General features: G+C 42.1%; 1 protein-coding gene across 1 annotated transcript in view; it reads right to left on the reverse strand.

The window, feature by feature from the left end:
* The window catches only part of Pptc7 (PTC7 protein phosphatase homolog), a 42,061-nt gene that overhangs the window by 15,626 nt on the left and 8,262 nt on the right, over nt 1-18,173 (reverse strand). Inside the window, exon 2 of the mRNA XM_004635913.2 lies at nt 1,418-1,597. Within this exon, the coding sequence (XP_004635970.1) occupies nt 1,418-1,597 (180 nt within the window). The remainder of the gene's footprint in view (nt 1-1,417; nt 1,598-18,173) is intronic.

Raw genomic sequence — 18,173 nt, forward strand, 5'->3', positions numbered from 1 at the left:
TTGCATGAAGGTAACAGGAAGCGAAGCACAGTAAAGGCGAAAGCACAGCACAATATCAAAGGGCTAAAGTGCAAAGAAGTGGGCCAGGCAGGTGTTTTGTAATAGGCTGTCCAAAGTGAAAGTAAACGATGGGGCGCAGAGAGACAGAAGGGGCACAGGCAGGAGTCAGTCCTGGACCTCTCCCACTTAACAGATAAACTGGTAGGGTCACCGGTTAAGTGGATTGACCAAAACCATACAGCACATTTACAGAGGGGTGCTAGAAATAGCATCTTGAACGCTTGATTGTGCCAGATAACCTCCAGGTTGCAAATCCAATGGGGGATATTAAGAAAAGCAGCGTGCACAGAAAACTGCAAGACAAGCTTTCTTTCTAGTTATAAGGAAAACTGGTTGTAGCACAGAGAAGACTAAGATGGCAGAGTGATAAAAAGAATCCCTCTAAAGAGGACTGAAGCTGAAGACAGACAGACAACGTGGCAATCTGTCTTACGATTGAACAGAGGCTGATTATAGATGTGGATGGTGTCTAGGAGGGAGCCTTCTAGGAACCAGAAAGATGCTAGCAATGAACAGAAACTTAGTGACATCCTTTCTGAGAGTCAGCTTAGAAGGCTGGGCAGGTTCCCAGGAAACCATTTAACAAACAAATACAGAAGCCTGGCCAAATGATGCTCCATTAGCATATCAGATAAATAAACAGTGAGGTGTTCAGTTTTAAGCTTTCCAATACAAGAGTATCACAGGGATCTTCTTTGTGTCAAGCTATTTCATGGACCAATCTGCCGTTCGCCGTCTGGGGTGGTGGTCAGTGCCTTCACCTCTCTGTGGGTCAGGCCCTGGTCCTGCTCCCTCCCCGGAGACTCAGGTTCTGAAGACTCTAAGCTCTTGCTTTCTTTTCTTCTTTTACGAGGTTTTAGAACCCCAGACAAACCATTTTTAACTTTGTATGTTTCTCAATTGGAACTACACGACAGTACTCTGCAGTGTCCTCCTTTCCCCTTCGTAAGATGTTCCAGAGTTTCGCAAGCAGCTTGAATTTGTTTCTTTTCACAACACTTTTTACTGTGATGAACTTTTAGGCTGTTCCCAGTTTTCTGCTATTACTGACAGTGTTGCTGGAACATTCTTACACTTAGCTCTTTCTGTAGTCTAATGGAAACACCTAGAGGAGAACTGCTGGGTGTGCTGTATGTCCATGTTTAATTTTATTTGGCAATACCTGATTGTTTTCCCAAGTGCCTGTGCCTATTTACATTCCCTCCAGGCAGTATCCTGCATTCTGCTTAGCCCTAGCTTCTCCAAACTGCTCACCAGGAAAAGCCTCAGAAGAAAGCCAGGATGGCAAATCAGTTTCTCCGTTTTGTTTTAACCCTTCAGTGGCTTCTTCAGAGGATACACACAGCCATCTACTTACCAAGCAAAGGTACTTTATTTTGCAGCAACTCACAGTAGCTTGTGGTAAGAATTCCAATGGGATTACTTGGTACGAACCGTCCTTCTTTTACTAAGCGTTCACATGTCCGCATTAAAGTCCCTGAGAACTGAGACGGGTCAACTCCATAGTCTCTCCATCCTCCTACACCATCTGCCACCCCTAAAAAATAAAGAAAGAAATAAAGAAATAAAATTAAAGAACACTGTCACCAACTTTCTCAAGAATTCTTACCCCATTTGCTCTTCGGAGTGCTAGTGCATGTATCTTCCCCAATTCAAAATGAAGTGTTATTTAACGTATCGCACATCATTACTCCTAAGTCACGCTCTGCTCAGAAGGCAGTCTTTCCTTCATATCGATGCTATAGGGTGACACGGCCTCCTAGCCAAGAGTTCAATTTCATCACTGCCTTGGTATAGAAGAGTGACTACTGGCATCGATGTGCTAAGAATGACTTTTCTCAAAAGTACTGAGGCTATAAGGCTATGATGACACAAGTGAGTCTGCGGTAGTTAAGATCACAAGAGGCAGGGCTGGGAGTGCAGCTCAGGACCAGTGTGATTTAGCATTCGTGGAGCCCTGGATTCTACTCCCAGCATGCACACATTAAAAAAAAGGACACAAGAAAACAGGAAATACTAAATGCCAGATATGTGTCAATAAATGAAATAAAAGGGGCCAGCAAGATAGCTCAGTGGACTAAACTGCCTGCTTAGGCAAGTGCAGGGACTACGGTTCGATCCCTGGCACCATAAGCTGTGCCAGCCCCGCCCCAAGGGTAAGCTGAGCTGGCCAGAGTTTGAGCGTAGTGGTGCTTGCCTGTAATCCCGGCACTGGGGAGGCTGAAAGCAGGAGGATCACCATGAGTCTAAGCTGCGTAGTGAGACCCTACAACAATCAAACATGTTAAAAAAAGAAAAAAAGAGGGGCCGGGGAGATGGCTCAGTAGAATGAGCACTTGCCTGGCAAGTACAAGGGCCTGAGTTCAATTCCAGGTTCTGCAAAAAAAAAAAAAGAAAAGAAAGAAAGAACAGAATGAAGAACACATCCCAGCCCTTTCCATCTTCCCCAGAAGTAGCCACCACCCCGTACAGGGCGTGCCACATGCAGCAGCCATTACATTCCCACGGGGCTGGCCACACTGAGATGCATGGCCAGTGTAAAATATATGCTGGATTTTGAAATTTTAGTATGAAAAAGTGTAAAATTTTTTCTTTTTCTTTTGGTTGAGGCTGGGTCTCCCTATGTAGTCCAGGCTGGCCTCTTGCTTCAGCCTCCCAAGTGCTGGGATTACAGTTGTGAACCACGATGCCTGGTTTAAAAGTATAAAATTTTATGTCAATTACACACGAAAAAAAATTTTCTGTTTTTAGTACTGGGGATCAAAGTCAGGACTTCATGCTTGCCAGGCAGGCACTTACACCACTGAACTGTCTCCCTGGCCCCATACTGAAACATTTTTTTTAAATTTATGCACTAAATAGATATACTATGAAATTAATTCCACGTTTATTTTTAATGTGACATCATGTATGTGGTTCACATTATATTTTACTGGACAACACTACTGCACAAATTCTCACAGGTCCAAGAGTTGTTGGGTTTGTAACCTGCTTAAAGGCTTCTTTATCAGGGCCTGGGGAGATACAGCTCAGTAGAATAAGTGCTTGCCTGGCAAGCGCAGGGTCCTGAGTTCAATCCCTGGTACTTGGGGGGGGGGGCGGGTCGGGGGCTTCTTTATCAAGAACAAACTAAGGGCCTGCCAAATGGCTCAGCGGATTAAAACACCTGTAAACAGGCACAGGGGCCAGGAGTTCGGGAGTCTGATTCCTGGGCCTGCCGTGCTGGCCCTGCCCCGCCTCCGGGGTGTACTGAGACAGCAATTGAGACTAAGCACGTATAATCCCAGCTCTTGGGAGGCTGTAAACGGGCAGATCACTACGAGTCCGAATAGTAGTGACACCCGGATCTAGTAGTGACACCCAGAACACCCTGTAGACCCTTTCCTAAAACTAACTAACTAAATAAATAAATAAAACTAGTGTTCAATAAAGTCAACAAAACATTAAAGTCAACATCATGCAATCTCTTCAATTCCATACAAAACACCAAGCCAGTTATTTTATTTATTTTCACTTTGGAGGTGGTCTTTTTCTATGTACTCCGGGTTGGCCTTGATGGACTATATAGCCCAGGCTGAATTCAAACAAGATCCTCCTGCCTCAGCCTCCTGACTAAAATTCTTTTCAACATAAAAATAAATTTCTGCCCCACTGAGTTCAGAGAAACAAAGGGAAAATGACAAATATATACATTATTAAGGTTTTAAATGGTCTTTCTGGAAGGATATCCAAAAAATATTAACATAATTTCTAGAAGTACAAGAAAAAATTCTTTAAAAAGTAGATATAAGACTGAAAGCAATTAATGAATAAAAAAAAGTCTGCCTTCATACTATCTATATTGCCTGAATTTAATTTTTATCCTTAGCATGCACCATGATTTTTAAAAATTAAAGAAAAAATTATTAGTTTGAAATGCTGGGGATCAAACCCAGGGCCTCATTCATGTTAGGCAAGTACTCTACCACTAAACTACATCCCTAGCAAAAATTTAATAATGTTTTAAGACTTTCTGCAGGGGGGCCAGGGAAATGGCTCAGTGGAATAAGCACTTCCCTGGCAAGTGCAAGGGCCTGACTTCAATCCCCAGTTTAAAAAAAAAAAGACTTTCTGCAGGGCACCGCAGCGCACACCTGTAATCCTAGCACTCAGGAGGCTGAGGCAGGAGGACTGCTATGAGCTGGAGGCCAGACAGCGTTATAAAATGAGTTCAAGGCCAGGCTGAATTACACAGCAAGACTACATCTTTAAAAAAAAAAAAAAAAAAAAATTCTGAGCATGAACCACTGTCCCCATACATTTACAATTTTTTGTACATCAAATTTCAAACACATCTTTTATGATTCACTTGGTACAAAACTGGTGTAACACAAAAGGATACATGAAGTTATTTTTTATGGTGATGGCAGTTACAGAACACATCTTGAAACAGCTCAGGAGCACAGGATTAGAATCCAATAAAGAAGGTGGCAAAGAATTTATCACCACTAACACAGCAACTTTCCCCACCTTGTGACCAACCAGGAAGCAAAATTTCACTCTGGGGAAATTCCAAACTAGCTGACTAAATGACATGAAGCCTGGAATTCATTTCAAAATAACTGGGAAGAAGGGGATTGGATGAGAGGGGGAGTGGATGAGACGCGCTTGGTCACGAACAGGTCACTGCTGGAACTGAATGAGGGGTACATGCGTCTATTTTGTTATATATTCGAATCTTTCCAAAATAAAAAGTTTCAATAATGATGATAATAATATGGCAATAAAGTTTAAAAAGGAAAAGTTTCTTCAGCCCCCTGTGTGGGGAGTAAAAGCAGAAGCAGGAGGCCAAGTAAGCAATCGGTTTCAGTCTGACTCGCTGCCCTGGTGAGAGGCTGGGCCTTGGAGTAGGAAGAGAAGCCCCAGGGATGGCTAAAATCTCCCCTACCAGGAGTAGGGTCACCATTTACTGTTGTTCAAGCAGTTGTAAATAAATGTGGCAAACCAGTGAGAGTGTTTTTTAGGATAACTTCTGAGGAAGTCTTTTCAGGAATTCTTATTTCACTGGGGTTAAGATTTCACCACAATTTTACACTCAACAACTTGGGTTAAAACACAGTACAATTACAGTCCTTACAACACCACGTGATGAATCATTCTTTTCAAACAACTCCCTGCTCTAAGGAAGAATTTCTTTGTAACCAATCTCTCACTTATAAAACCAATTAAACACAACTTGGTTTCATCTATAAATGTCCTTCACAAGAAAACCATTAAAATCCAAGATAGCATTTATATAGTCATTCCTGGCCCTCACTAAATGTCAGCAGGTGGAATCTGACTTTTGACACAGTCCTTCAACATTAATCAGATTTCCACCAGAAAACAGTACCACCTTTTGAGCACCTGCTTTGCTTCTGACATATGCAAAACATGCCAGGTAAACTCCAGTGGCAAAATCCCTTCAGGAAAAAAAACAACAACAAACAAACTCAAAAGCACCACACTTTCAAATAAAGCTGTGGAGAAAAAGCATTAGACTACACCAGAAGTTTACTTATAAAGGATAAGTTATATAATAGGAAGAGTGCTATTCCAGCTCAGAATCAGGAAAAAACCAGAATAACCTATAGACTGTACCACATGTCTATTTGAAACCAAGTTTTATCCATATTCAGTGGTTATTTCTACATAGAAATTAGTATGTCCTCTTGCATAAGCAAAAGCCTTAGACCACAAAGAATAAAAACATTTTTAAACGATCTGATCTAGATATAAAGGAAATTTTACTTAGTATATAATTTCAAAGGTAAAATAATTTTTATAGAAACTGCTTAAGAGTTCAAAGATGTCAGTAGTTCACCTGACACAAGTGATAGTGGGGCCCACGCACGTGTCCCTACACTGTGTCTGCTGTGGTAGGAACAGAGGCCTGAGGGAGACCCAGCCCGCCTGGGCTGCTGCCCCGCTAGCAGGGAGCCTAAGTGCTCACCAGCACTGGGCAACAGCTCCCCTAAGTGCCACCACGGGAGGGTCAGGACAGACGCTTTCAGAAGCGGCAAACAACAGCCCCGAGTGTTGGTGAGATTTCCACAGGCAGGAAGGGTAATGAGGGAAGAATGGCAGATCACTAGGTGTGGCTGGGGCAGGCATGAGAGAAAAGCGCTGGGAGGGGCAGGGCAGGGGCTGAGGCAGGAGAGGTCCCAGCCAGCCTGAGCCCGAGACCACGGTACAGACCCGGGCTGTCCGCAGGGCGCCACTAACCACGCGAGGCTGCCCAGAGAAGCGCAGCTCATGTGCACTGCGAAGAGCTTGCTGTGAGGTGTAACACACACTCTGGATTTCAAAACTGAGTACCCAAAAGCAAAAGTTATACAGGATCTTACTACCTTTATTTATTGTTTTGTCAAGATAGGGTAAGTTGCCTAGGCTGGGCTCACACCATCCTTCTGCCTCAGCCTCCCACAGTGCACGTGCCACCAGGCCAGCTTCATAGTGATCCCTTTATATGCAACCTTATGAAATATATTAGATTACTGGGATAAATACAGTAATTAAAATTAACTGGATTGGTTTCATTTTTTAAATGTAGCTACTAGGATAATTAAGATTAGCCTGAGATCAAGGCCAGTCAGGGCTACATAGTGAGATCCTGACTCAAAATTTTTTTCACATTAAGTTTGTGGTGTTTCTACTGGACAATCCTGAGTCCTGCTCCACGTTTCTATGTAGAAATGACATAAACCAATCTACATTTTTAGAAAATAACCCTGAAAGAATGATAAGGAGGGGTTGGGAGAGGTAAGAGATTAAAGATAAAGTACCAATTGTAAGATTTTAGGTTAGAAGCAGTGAGCAAAACAGAATAGAAAATTAGTGGATATACAAAGGAAAGAACAAATAGCAAAAAGTCCTTGGGTTGGGGAGATAGTTCACGGGCACAGCACTTGCCCAGCAAGTACAAGGTCCTGAGTTCAATTCATGATACCAAAAAAGGAAGAAAAAAAAAAAAGAAAGAAAGAAAAAGATAAAGAAAAAAGGTCTTTGCACTCTATGTCAATATATATCTTGTATCAGGAGGTTTCTGGATTTAGGGAACCAGGAAGAATATGATCTGATGACTCTACAGTTGGAAAGGGTATGCAAATACTTTTAGAAGTCACTTAATTTGGCCCTGACATACCGAGCTACAGGTGCAAGCAAAACAACTTGGGGTAACGATCTTTATGAAGTCAGGAACTCAATCTGCAGCTGGTAAAGCAAGTCAGGGCCCGGCTTTGGATCTGAGGGTTGACATTATATTGGTGGATGAAACTCTTAGGGACAATATAGAGAGTAATAAGCTTGGGGAAAGAGGATACTGATTTTATTTTAGGAATGGGAATTTCCTGCCAAATAGCTTGTGATTTTTTTTTTTTTCATTTTAGGCATCAAATTACAGTCATAGATATGATAACCGATTATGAACAGCAAAGTAACCAGTTGTCAGAAAGATAAAATCGCTGCAAAGGGTAGAGAAGTTGAAGAGGTGGGCTAAGTTAGCAAATAAAAAAGCCTTGAATGGCAAGACAATTGGCACTGAACATAGAAAGACTTCCCTTAATTCTCTGCAATCACCTTATGTATCCATTAATAACATTCTGTGAGCACACGTCTGGCTTAAGTGTTTCCTTTGACCCAAAATCCAATTACCACTATTATTAGATTAAGATAATGGTTACATAGCCAAAATAACTGTGCAAAAGGCTAAGAGACTACAGGGAACAGAAAATTCCTTTATTTGTATCATTAAGTAGAAAGATCAGTTTTATGAAATGGGAAATGATCTACTAGGAAGTACAATATTTATAGATATTTTAAAATATAGTACGTCATTAAGTTTCCTATTTCTGAAGTGAAGAGTGAAGAGAGGAGAAAGAATAACTCTGACATGTATGTCACCATTTAAATGTACTCCTTTTTTCTTCTTCCATATTTGGGACTAAGCCCAGAGCCTTTGCACTGAGTTATATCCCCCACTCTTCATTTTTTATTTATTTTTAAAATGTATTTATTTATTTATTTGGTACATGGGCTCATTACACTGCTCAGACTTGCAGTGATCCCCCCGTCTTAGCCTCCCCTGTGCTGGGATTACAGGCGTGCGCCTCCACGGCACAGAGCTGGCAGGGCATGTGATACTGGGGATGGAACCAGGGTGCTTATGCTTGCCAGGCAGTACCAAGCTATCTCCCCAGCCCTATTTTTATATTTTTGAGACAAGACAGTTGCTAAGTTGCCCAGGCTGGGCTTGAACTTGTGATTCTTCCGCCTCAGCCTCTGCCAGAGTGCTGGGATTACAGGCACGAACCATAATGTCCAGGTTTAATACATTTTAGAAGAAGAAAGCTCTGAAGTACAATCAATTTTCATTATGCTAAGTAAATGTTTTTGGTGTTACCATATTTATGACCATTAAAAAAAAAAGGTTTTAAGGCTGGGATGGAGACCAGTGGTAGAGTAAGCTGAGCATGGGTGAAGATGCCTACCACTAGAAACGAAGTTTTGCTCTGCTCAGAAAACAATACCAGAGGCATGATGAGGATAGGGCTCAGGGGCACAGCCTGGGAAGCACAGGGTCCTGAGTTTGATTCTTGGTACCAAAAAAACACAAAAAAGAAAACAAAACCATGTAAGGTTTTCATTTATTGCACAATTTTTACTTAATAGCTTTGCTCTAGGAAAAAAATTCCAGGCAAGTAAGTTTGGTATTAAACTCAAATTGCGGAATTTAAAGAATCCTATCTTTCCAGGCACACCAAGCCACCTAACTGCAGTCGCAAGGGGCTCACCTTGAGAAAGATTTGCAAACCAAGCCAACGTTAGGGTGTCTCTGGCATTCATTCTCCATGACCACTGGCCTTTAGTGTGACGCAGGCATTCTTCTTAAATTAATCCATCCTGCTACATTCATTTTTGGACTAACATGCAAGTACTTATAAAACAAAATTTTCTAGAAGTGATGCCCAAAGAATATTTAATTTCAATTTTAATATCAGCACCAATGCCAGGTACGGTGGTGCATGCCTATAATCCCCACACTGGGGAAGCTGAGGCAAAAGGACTGCCATGAGTTTGAGGCCAGTGTGGGCTACACAAGTGCGTTTAAGGCCAGTATGCACTACACAGTGAGATCGTGCCTCAAAGAAACCAGACCTAACTAACCAACAAACAACCCCCTCCCCCCAAAAAATAAAAGCATCAGAAAAATTTTACTTTATGCAAAAAAAGTATTTAGCTGGGCATGGTGGCACATGCCTATAATCCTAGCACTCAGGAGGCTGAGGCAGGAGGATTACTGCAAGTTGGAGGCCAGCCTGGGCTGGACAGTGAGTTCATGAGCAGCCTGAACTACACATCGAGAGCTGCTCTCAAGCAAGTATTTAACCCTGGCAGTATTTCAAATACTAACTGTCTATACTCCTTGGATCTTTGAAGATCGTGAGGCTTTTTACCTCAAAAGCCTCACACTCCAGTGAAGCACGGTGGTGCTACGGGGACAGATCAGTGACACACCCCTCACCTGCTAGGGTGAACTGAAAGCTCAGAGGAAAACTGGCTAGATGGCACGAGCCGAACAGAAGAATCAGTGGGGGCTGCTCTGCGTGAGGCTCCGTCTAATGAGAAAGTGGTTGTGCAGATTCCTTGTGATGCCACAGCCATCTTTGCAGATGCCAACGTTCTTCTTGAAATGCTGCAAGCCAGTGTTCTCAGTGCCATCCTCACTTGTCTAAAGGCATCGCAAGGCTGGGCATGGTGGCACACACCTGCAATCCCAGCACTTGGGAGGCTGAGGCAGGAGGATCGCTTCGAGCTCAAGACCAGCCTGGGCTACAAAGTGCATTCAAGGCCAGCCTGAACTGCACAGCAAGACCCTGTCTCACAAGGACAAAATAAAGAAAGGCATCACAATTTTGCAACGTAACTAGAGAAAACTAGAGAAAAGTAACATCTCAAAATAAACTCAGTTTCCTATCAAATACAACAGACCGCAGCCAGGGATACAGCTCAGAGGCATAAGCACCTGCCCGGCAAGTGCAAGGTCCCGAGTTCAATCCCCAGTACCAGGGACACACACACACCCCCAGAACAGACCACACTTCTATCAGCATTTTTCAAGCTTCCACTCTCAGGGCGTTTAAGAACCCTCCCCTGTGATTCAGAACTGTGAAATGTTGTATCTGTAAGTGATTATCCCAACGGGAACAAAAAGCAGGATTACTGAAAAAATACATTCAATAGTCAAGTTATTCAGAAGAAGTGCAATATGCTTTGACTAGCAGTCTTTTCTGTTCTCTGGAGGTGAAATTATATAGATTATGATCTACCTGCTTTAACAAGCAAGCTATGTATTTCCTTTGCAAGTTTTCCCTAAGCAGTAATCAGAATGAAACTTGGGCCTCTTGAATCTCCAGAGACCAAGTCTGCGTCAAGATCTCTGGAATCTCTTAAGCAGAAGAGTTAATCTGAATGAAGCCAGGACAGTGGAGAGTTCCAACCTTGTAATAAAATGCGTAAAGATGAAATCCATAAGCAAAACTCAGATTCTCCTCAACCAATGAGACTGCTCAGCACAGCTGACAAAACTCAAAGAGCAAGAATAGTCTACTGTACATTGTAAACCAAATAGCTATTCCTTATTAGCTTGGGAAATATGAGATTACTTAAAAATCAAATTAAAACTATTATCCAGAATACATCATTAACCTGGGAAGATAATTTCTAGGCTACTGTAGGCAGTTGTTTTGTCCTGAACTACAGGAAAAAGTGCTGAAATGAGGGTTAAGAAACAACAGTGTGAAGAAACAGAAGCATAAAAAAGAAGTTTCCTCCTCTAACATTAGCTCTTCTGTTTAAAAACTAAAGGCTTAACATGGAATTAGCTATTCTTGTTCAACTGTGGTTTGGGGAGCTTATACAACTGGTATGAATCATTGGCCTTCCACAAACTGAAGAGGTGAAGACCAAGTCACTGAAAAGGTCAGCGTCACTCTTTTCTGGCCTGTAACAATGTCTTCCTCAAAGGCTAAGTATTGTTAGCAGTGCTTTCTGGACAAGAGGAAGCACCAAACAAATCACCTTGGAGGAAGTCCAGGTATTATACTTGTATTATATATTAGGACCACTACAGTCTGGGTACTAAATGTGATACAGAATTAATGGCCTCTGTTAAAGCTGCGGCTTGTTAGTTTTTAGGAAATGTAATATAAGACCAACTAATTTAAGTAAGGAAGTATCAAGTAATTAATGGCCCGCTACCCGGTATGTATCTACTTCTACTGGCCCCATAGGCTGTGGGAAAAACTTTCTAAGATTAGATCTAGAATTCTGCTCCTAGGTTAACACAACATGTAGGACAGTTAAACTGAATGGCCTCAAACTGCATCCATGGGCCCAAATGATTTTCCTGCTTCAGATTCCCAAGTAGCTGGGGCTACATATGTATACCAACGCACTGACCTCTAAACCACATATCCTTGACCTAGTGTCAAAGAAGCTACAATTTAATGTCTGCTTTCTTCTCTCTACTCATAAAAATAATAACTTCTCTTGACTAAAATACCATCCTCTTAGAGAAGACAACATTCACACACAGACCCTCCTCATTTAAATCAGGCATGGCAGCACACTCCTGTAATTCCAGCACTTGGGAGGCTGAGGCAGGAAGACTACCATTGAGTTCAAGGCCAGTGTGGGCTATATAGTGAATTTAAAGCAGCCTGAGCTACCAAGCAAGACTCCGTCTCAAAACCAAACCAGGTTGGCAATGTAACTCAGTATACTAAAGTGCCTGCTTAGGCAAGTGCAGGGACCTTGGTTCAATCATCGAACCACATGCTGCCAGCCCTGCCCCCTGGACAGGCTGAGCTGGTCAGAGTCTGAGAGTAGTGACACACGCCTATAATCCCAGTGCTGGGGAGGCTGAAAGCAGAAGATCACCATGAGTCTGAGCTGCGTGGTGACACCCTGCAGCAACCAAAAAAAGAAAGAAAAAACAACAACAACAAAAAAAAAAAAACCCAAAACTCTTCTCCATGTAAATGAAAACATAATTTCTCTGAATAAGCCTGCCAAGTGGACACTGTCAATTTTTGAACACTGTTTACATATTGTCCAACTAAGTAATGAGTGATAAGACAATGAGATTTTTTTCTTTTTATGTCCCATACTTTCCAATTTGAATAATACAGGTTATTTTTTTTCCCCAGTCTGGGAATTACCCCCACAGCCTTCACAATGAGCTACACTGCCGCATGGTACTTTGAGACAGTCTTGCTAAGACACTCAAATGGCAATTCTATCTCAGCCTCTCAGAGTGCTAGGATTATACGCGTGCACCACTGCCAGAACCATGGCTAATGTGTTACTTTTATGGAAGGGATAACAAAAAAAACTATATAACCCCAGTTAAAACTATGTCCTATACACATTTGCTACTAAAGTTATGCAACACATCCTATCGAACATACTTGTGAAGGGGCTGGGGAGATGGCTCAGTGGAATAAGCGCTTCCCTGGCAAGCGCAAGGGCCTGAATTCAATCCCCGGTTCCAAAAAAAAACTCGTGAAAAAGTTAAGAAAGATTTATATGTAATAAGAGTTCTGCTCATTAGAAGTTAAAATCAAGTGATAATGACTTACTGGAGGGGGACTCTGGAGATAGCTAAGACAAGTAACTATAATAAAACATACGCACCAATGAAACAAAAGCAAGGAGAATCTGAGTAATACCTAGCTGAAGGAATCAGAAAAGGATTCATGGAGACATAAAGGGCATCTAAAACGAGCCTTGAAGGATGCAAATGTGAATTGTGGGGAGGATGCTGTGGAGTTCTGAGTAATTTCTATGATTTTTGACTGGTAAGGATAAAGCACGTGTCGTGAAAGTTAGGTGAGAATTTTAGGCACAGAAACCTGACCTCCAGGTAAATGACTATTACACCCTATGCCAGGAAGCTCTCACCATTAATCAGCACAAACAATGCAGCCTGACACGAGTCAGGGCACTCAGGAGCCCCTGGAAGGAAAGGCAGGCCCTAAGGCCACCAAAGCCAAAAGGCTTTGGGAGGTTTTTACAGATCTTAATTAAGGGGCTTGTTCCACTATTAGTTTAGGTACAGCTAATAATTAAGTAGTATTCACATTCAGCATAAGCCATCTCGGTAAAGGAAAGTTTAAAGGATTACTCCTAACTTGAAAGGCAGTGTGGATCCTAGGATAGGGCACTGGCCTGGAAGGCAGATCTGGGTTCTAACTCCAGGACCAGGACCAGGACAAAAAGCATACTAAGCACATCATACTTGGGCAGCAACTGGAGCCTCATGAAGCTCTACTCACAAATGAGAATTAATATCAGGCTTGGCAGAAGAATAAATGGATAACACGCTAGCAAGTGCCTCCTGCAGCGCCCAGCTCCTGACATTCAGTGTATGAGAGTTATGACTATCTTTAAGAAAGATCAACTGGCAGCACAAAGGCCAGTCTAGCCTGAAGCAAACAGGAGAAAATCTCTGACCCTTAAAATCTTAAAACAACTTGTCTCTGATCCACCTGCACGCTGCCAACTCTGCACACAGTTGGCACGCTGCCAACTCTGCACACTGTGGTCACAACCGAAAGACAATGCCCACTCGGAGAGAATGCCTAAAAGACGAGTGGTCCATTCAGCTTATCTAGCCACACACCTACCACCATTCAATAGGCCATTAAACATCCAACAGTACTAAGGAATAAATATCTGTCTGCAAAAAACAAGGAAAAAAATTCACCTGCACTTTGAAGAAATTACCCTCCTCCCCATAGTGAGTCTGAAATAACCTCATTTAACAAATACCTCTTCAGTTCATGCTGCTTATAGTGTGTCAGAGTTCAAACCTGGAGTTCTCATTTTAAATAGGAAATTTTAAAATAACTAGTAATACAGAAGGGTCTAACCATTTGCTTTGGTCATTACAACTGCGGCACCTCTAACCATCTTTTCATCACCAATGGCCAGCCAAACACCTGGCACAGCAACTTTCAATCTCTGTGGCACCCTGAAATGACCTTCAGAGCCCCATCCCCATGTGACCAGGTGACTAGTGGGGATCACTGCTCTCAAGTGCAGACCAGCCGGATGGAAGGGCATTGGAAGGCCAAGGATTCTGCGTCCGATATGACTCCTGCACAAAGCAATCGCCTTCCTGCCTTCCACTGTCAAACGCAATGCTTCTTCCTGCATTTGCCACCTGAAAAACAGTAACTCCACCACCAAGTTCCTAGGCTAGAAAACTCAAGGAATCTATCTGTAGATGCAAATCCTCAAACCAACTTCAATTTCTCTTTCTCCATCGTATTCTTTATCCTACTATCACTAAAAGCTGTTGATGCTGTCTGCAGCATGTGTGGAACCCATGTACTTTACACTGTCCTAACTAAAGCCCTTCCTAGCTCGTACTATTTCAGTAGCTTCCTCAATCTTTGCCTCCTGTTCTCCCATTGCACACTCCGTATCAATTTGGTTTTTACCAACACTGCCCTGCGTTATTCCTGTCCTTATTTGCTTCTGTATGTAAAAACCTTCTAGAAGCACGTATCTACAAGAAACTAGTGACATTGGTTGCCTCCTGGGAGAGGGACTTTGTAGCTAGGAGACAAGCCCAAGAGGGAGACATTTCACCATGCAATCTTAGGAAGCCTGAATACCCTCTGCATTCTGTGCCCCTTGACTATGCTGCCTCTTCAAAATTACCAAAAAAAAGAAAAAATTAAAATTTTTTAAAAATACACATATATTACACCTTCTCAAAAAAAAAAAAAAAAAAAAAAGCCAAAAAGAGGAACATCCAACTCCTTAACTCACAGCACCAATGACCTGCAAAAATCTAGCCTCAACCTATTTTGCTGGCATCAACTGTCAACAGTGCCCTGCAGCTCAACCCACAGGATAGCTAGTCTAGGGACTCTTGCTGATTCTCTGGAGCCTCTCCATCTTCTCATTTACCTCCACTGATTGAGAAGCCTCCCTCTAGGTCTCATTCCATGCCTCCACACGCATGTGTGTTCTTTTACACTGGCCCTGGGCACATGCTTGCCTTTTCCAAACCTAAGGGATTTGAAGTCTGTTTTGTTCGTCTTGGTGGTCCCTACAGTACCTGTCAAGACTAACAGAAAACAACCAGTAAACAATGAATTCAGTTGACCACTCTGAAAAAAGGCATTAATACCCACACAACATATTCATGTGTTACACGAATACCAATGCTCTGATAATTAAACTGTTATCCAACAACTCCAGAAAGAACAAACCAGAATCAGATCCTGATGCTGCACAAGGGCAGTGTCCTAGTGGAGCACCCTGTAAATGTCCCCACACAGAGCATGGAAAGAGATGGCTGGTGGAGACAGGGCACTGAAAATGCACCAGGAGACACCACCACTCCCAGTTTTCTTTCCCACTGACTGGAGCTAGGATACTGGCCCAAACTTCTGCTAAGCTTTAGTTTCCTCATTTGGGAAATGAGAGGCAGGAGGACAAATTCTCTCTAGAATTCCTTTCTTCAAGTCGGGGACTCTAAATAACCATGCTACAAGAGAAAGACCACTTTAGAAATTCCAGATAAAAATAAAGGCTAACAGGGGCTGGAGAGATGGCTCAGTGGTCTAAAGCACCTACTTGAAACAAGCTTGGCAAAGCACAGGGACCGCGGTTCAATCCTCCAGCTCCACATGCCAGCCAGCCCCGCCCCCTGGTGGGCTGAGCTGGCCACACACACACACAATAAATAAATGTAATAAATAAAAATAAATATTAAAAAATAAAAAATAAAAATAAAGGCTAACAGGCTGGCCAGATACCTCAGTGGACTAAAGCACCTGCTTCAGCAGAGTGCAGTGGCTGGGGTTCGATACCCTACATGTCTGCTGAAGCGGCGATTGAGACTGGGTGGTACGCGCCTGTAATCCCAGCACTTGGGAGGATGAAAAGAGGACAATCACTATGAGTCTTATCTATGTAGTGAGACCCTGTATACACTGCAGACCCTGCCCTAAATTCATAAATAAATTAAAAAATTTAAAAAATAAACAAGAGGGGCTGGTGAGATGGCTCAGTGGTCTAAAGCAACTACTTAGAACAAACTTAGCAAAGCAAAGGGACCGCGGTTCAATCCCCCAGCACCACATGCCAGCCAGGGCCACCCCCTGGTGGGCTGAGCTGGCCACACACACACACACAAATAAAATTTTAAAAAAAATTTTAAAAAAACCAAGGATTTCCATTAAAAAATAAAAATAAAGGCTAACAAACACAACTGTACTTTACATTTCACATACAATATTTACAATATGAACTAGTCTTGAATCAAAGCCCCCAGTTCAGTCTTCCCAGCTTAGCCTTTGCCCTTTTTACAATGCCACATGTATATTTTCAGAGAAATTTCAATAATGACTTGGAATAGAAATACATTGATTGCCCTTTCAGCTCAGTTTTAACAACCTAACAAAAATGTTGAAAATGTTTTCCTTCTTTTAACTCACTAACAAACAAGTAGGTCAATCATTTTCAATTTGAAATCCTGATAAAATAAGATGGTTACAGATTAATACTAATTGACCTCACTGAATTAAAATCATCTGTAAATATACTGATGCCTTTATATAGAATGTACTTACAAAATACACCAACCCTACCAAAACCCATTAGCTGTTCAGCATATATTAGTAAGAAAAACAGTTATATTTAATAAGTGGCAGCTCAAGAACCAAGAATGCTTTTTTAAAAAACATAAACAAAAACAAAACAGGGTCTTGCTAGGTAGCTCAGCCTGGCCTTAAACTCACTATGTAGTCCAGGCTCGTTTCCAACTCTCTTGGATCCGCCTGCCTCAGCCTCCCAAGTGCTGGGATTACAGGCGTGCACTGCCATGACTACCTTCTGAGAAATGAATTTCTAAAAACAACACATGTATAAGGCATCCCTATTTAGGCTTTCTCATTTCACACACATACAAAATGGATAGCCATGTTATCAATTAGCAGTAAACCTAGAGACCATAAGAGGTTTACTGGCTCTTATGGAAATAGTGCAAATCTACGTTCATGTTGTAAAACTGCTACCCAGGGGCTGGTGAGATGGCTCAGTGGTCTAAAGCACCTACTTAGAACAAGCTAAGCTAAGCAAAGCACAGGGACCGCGGTTCAATCCCCCAGCACCACATGCCAGCCAGCCCTGCCCCCTGGTGGGCTGAGCTGGCCACGCGCGCGCACGCGCACACACACACACAAATAAATAAAATTAAAAAAAAAAAAACTGCTACTCAAACAATGAAGTTAAAACAGAAGCACTTTCTATTTGCTTCATTCAGCAGAGCCAACTTTTTGTATCTACCTCAAAGTATGGCTCAGACTAATTCTGATACGTTAAAAAAAAAACCAAAAACCTCACTAGATGATTCTTCAAAGATCAAAATGTACAGTTATAGCAGTCCAAAAAGGGATAAATTCCCTTTCTTTTTCAAATAATTTGTTAATGAGTAACAGAAAAAACAGTGTAAAAATGCACTGGAATCAGCCTGAGTAAAAACAGTACTGGGCCCTTCCACAGAAAGCACTCTTTGTAGAAGTCACTTTTGTAGTCCCTGGCACAGTATCTGCAGTCATTTATTTAGTAGGTCCTTGGGATTCTTAGCAACAATTCAATCAATTCTGCAACTATTCACCAGCTAGAAACGGATTCACATAAAAAATAACTGTTGAAGAGCCTTGTAAATTTATAAATGTTAAATGCACAGATCCAAGATGAACAGAAGCTTACTGATGAGGTCTATCTCATTTCAGCTGGAAAAGCACGAAGTAGTCTAACCTTTTTGGAGAGCACGACAGTACTCACACTATAGGCCTTACAAAGGCTGGTGGCCTATTTATTTATTTATTTAACAATACCTGGGATCAAACTCCAGACCTTGGTTGATGGCCTTTGATACAGGAATTTCTCTTAAAGAATTGACTCTAAGGAAGTGTTCGGATATAAAGAAATATTCTTGGCTGGAGAGGTAGCTCAGTGGCACAGAGCCCATCTGACAAGCACAAGTTCCTGACTTCAACTCCTGGCACAAA

This window comes from Octodon degus, unplaced genomic scaffold (genome assembly GCF_000260255.1).
Source record: "Octodon degus isolate 3935 unplaced genomic scaffold, OctDeg1.0 scaffold00076, whole genome shotgun sequence".
Classification (NCBI taxonomy): Eukaryota; Metazoa; Chordata; class Mammalia; order Rodentia; family Octodontidae; genus Octodon; species Octodon degus.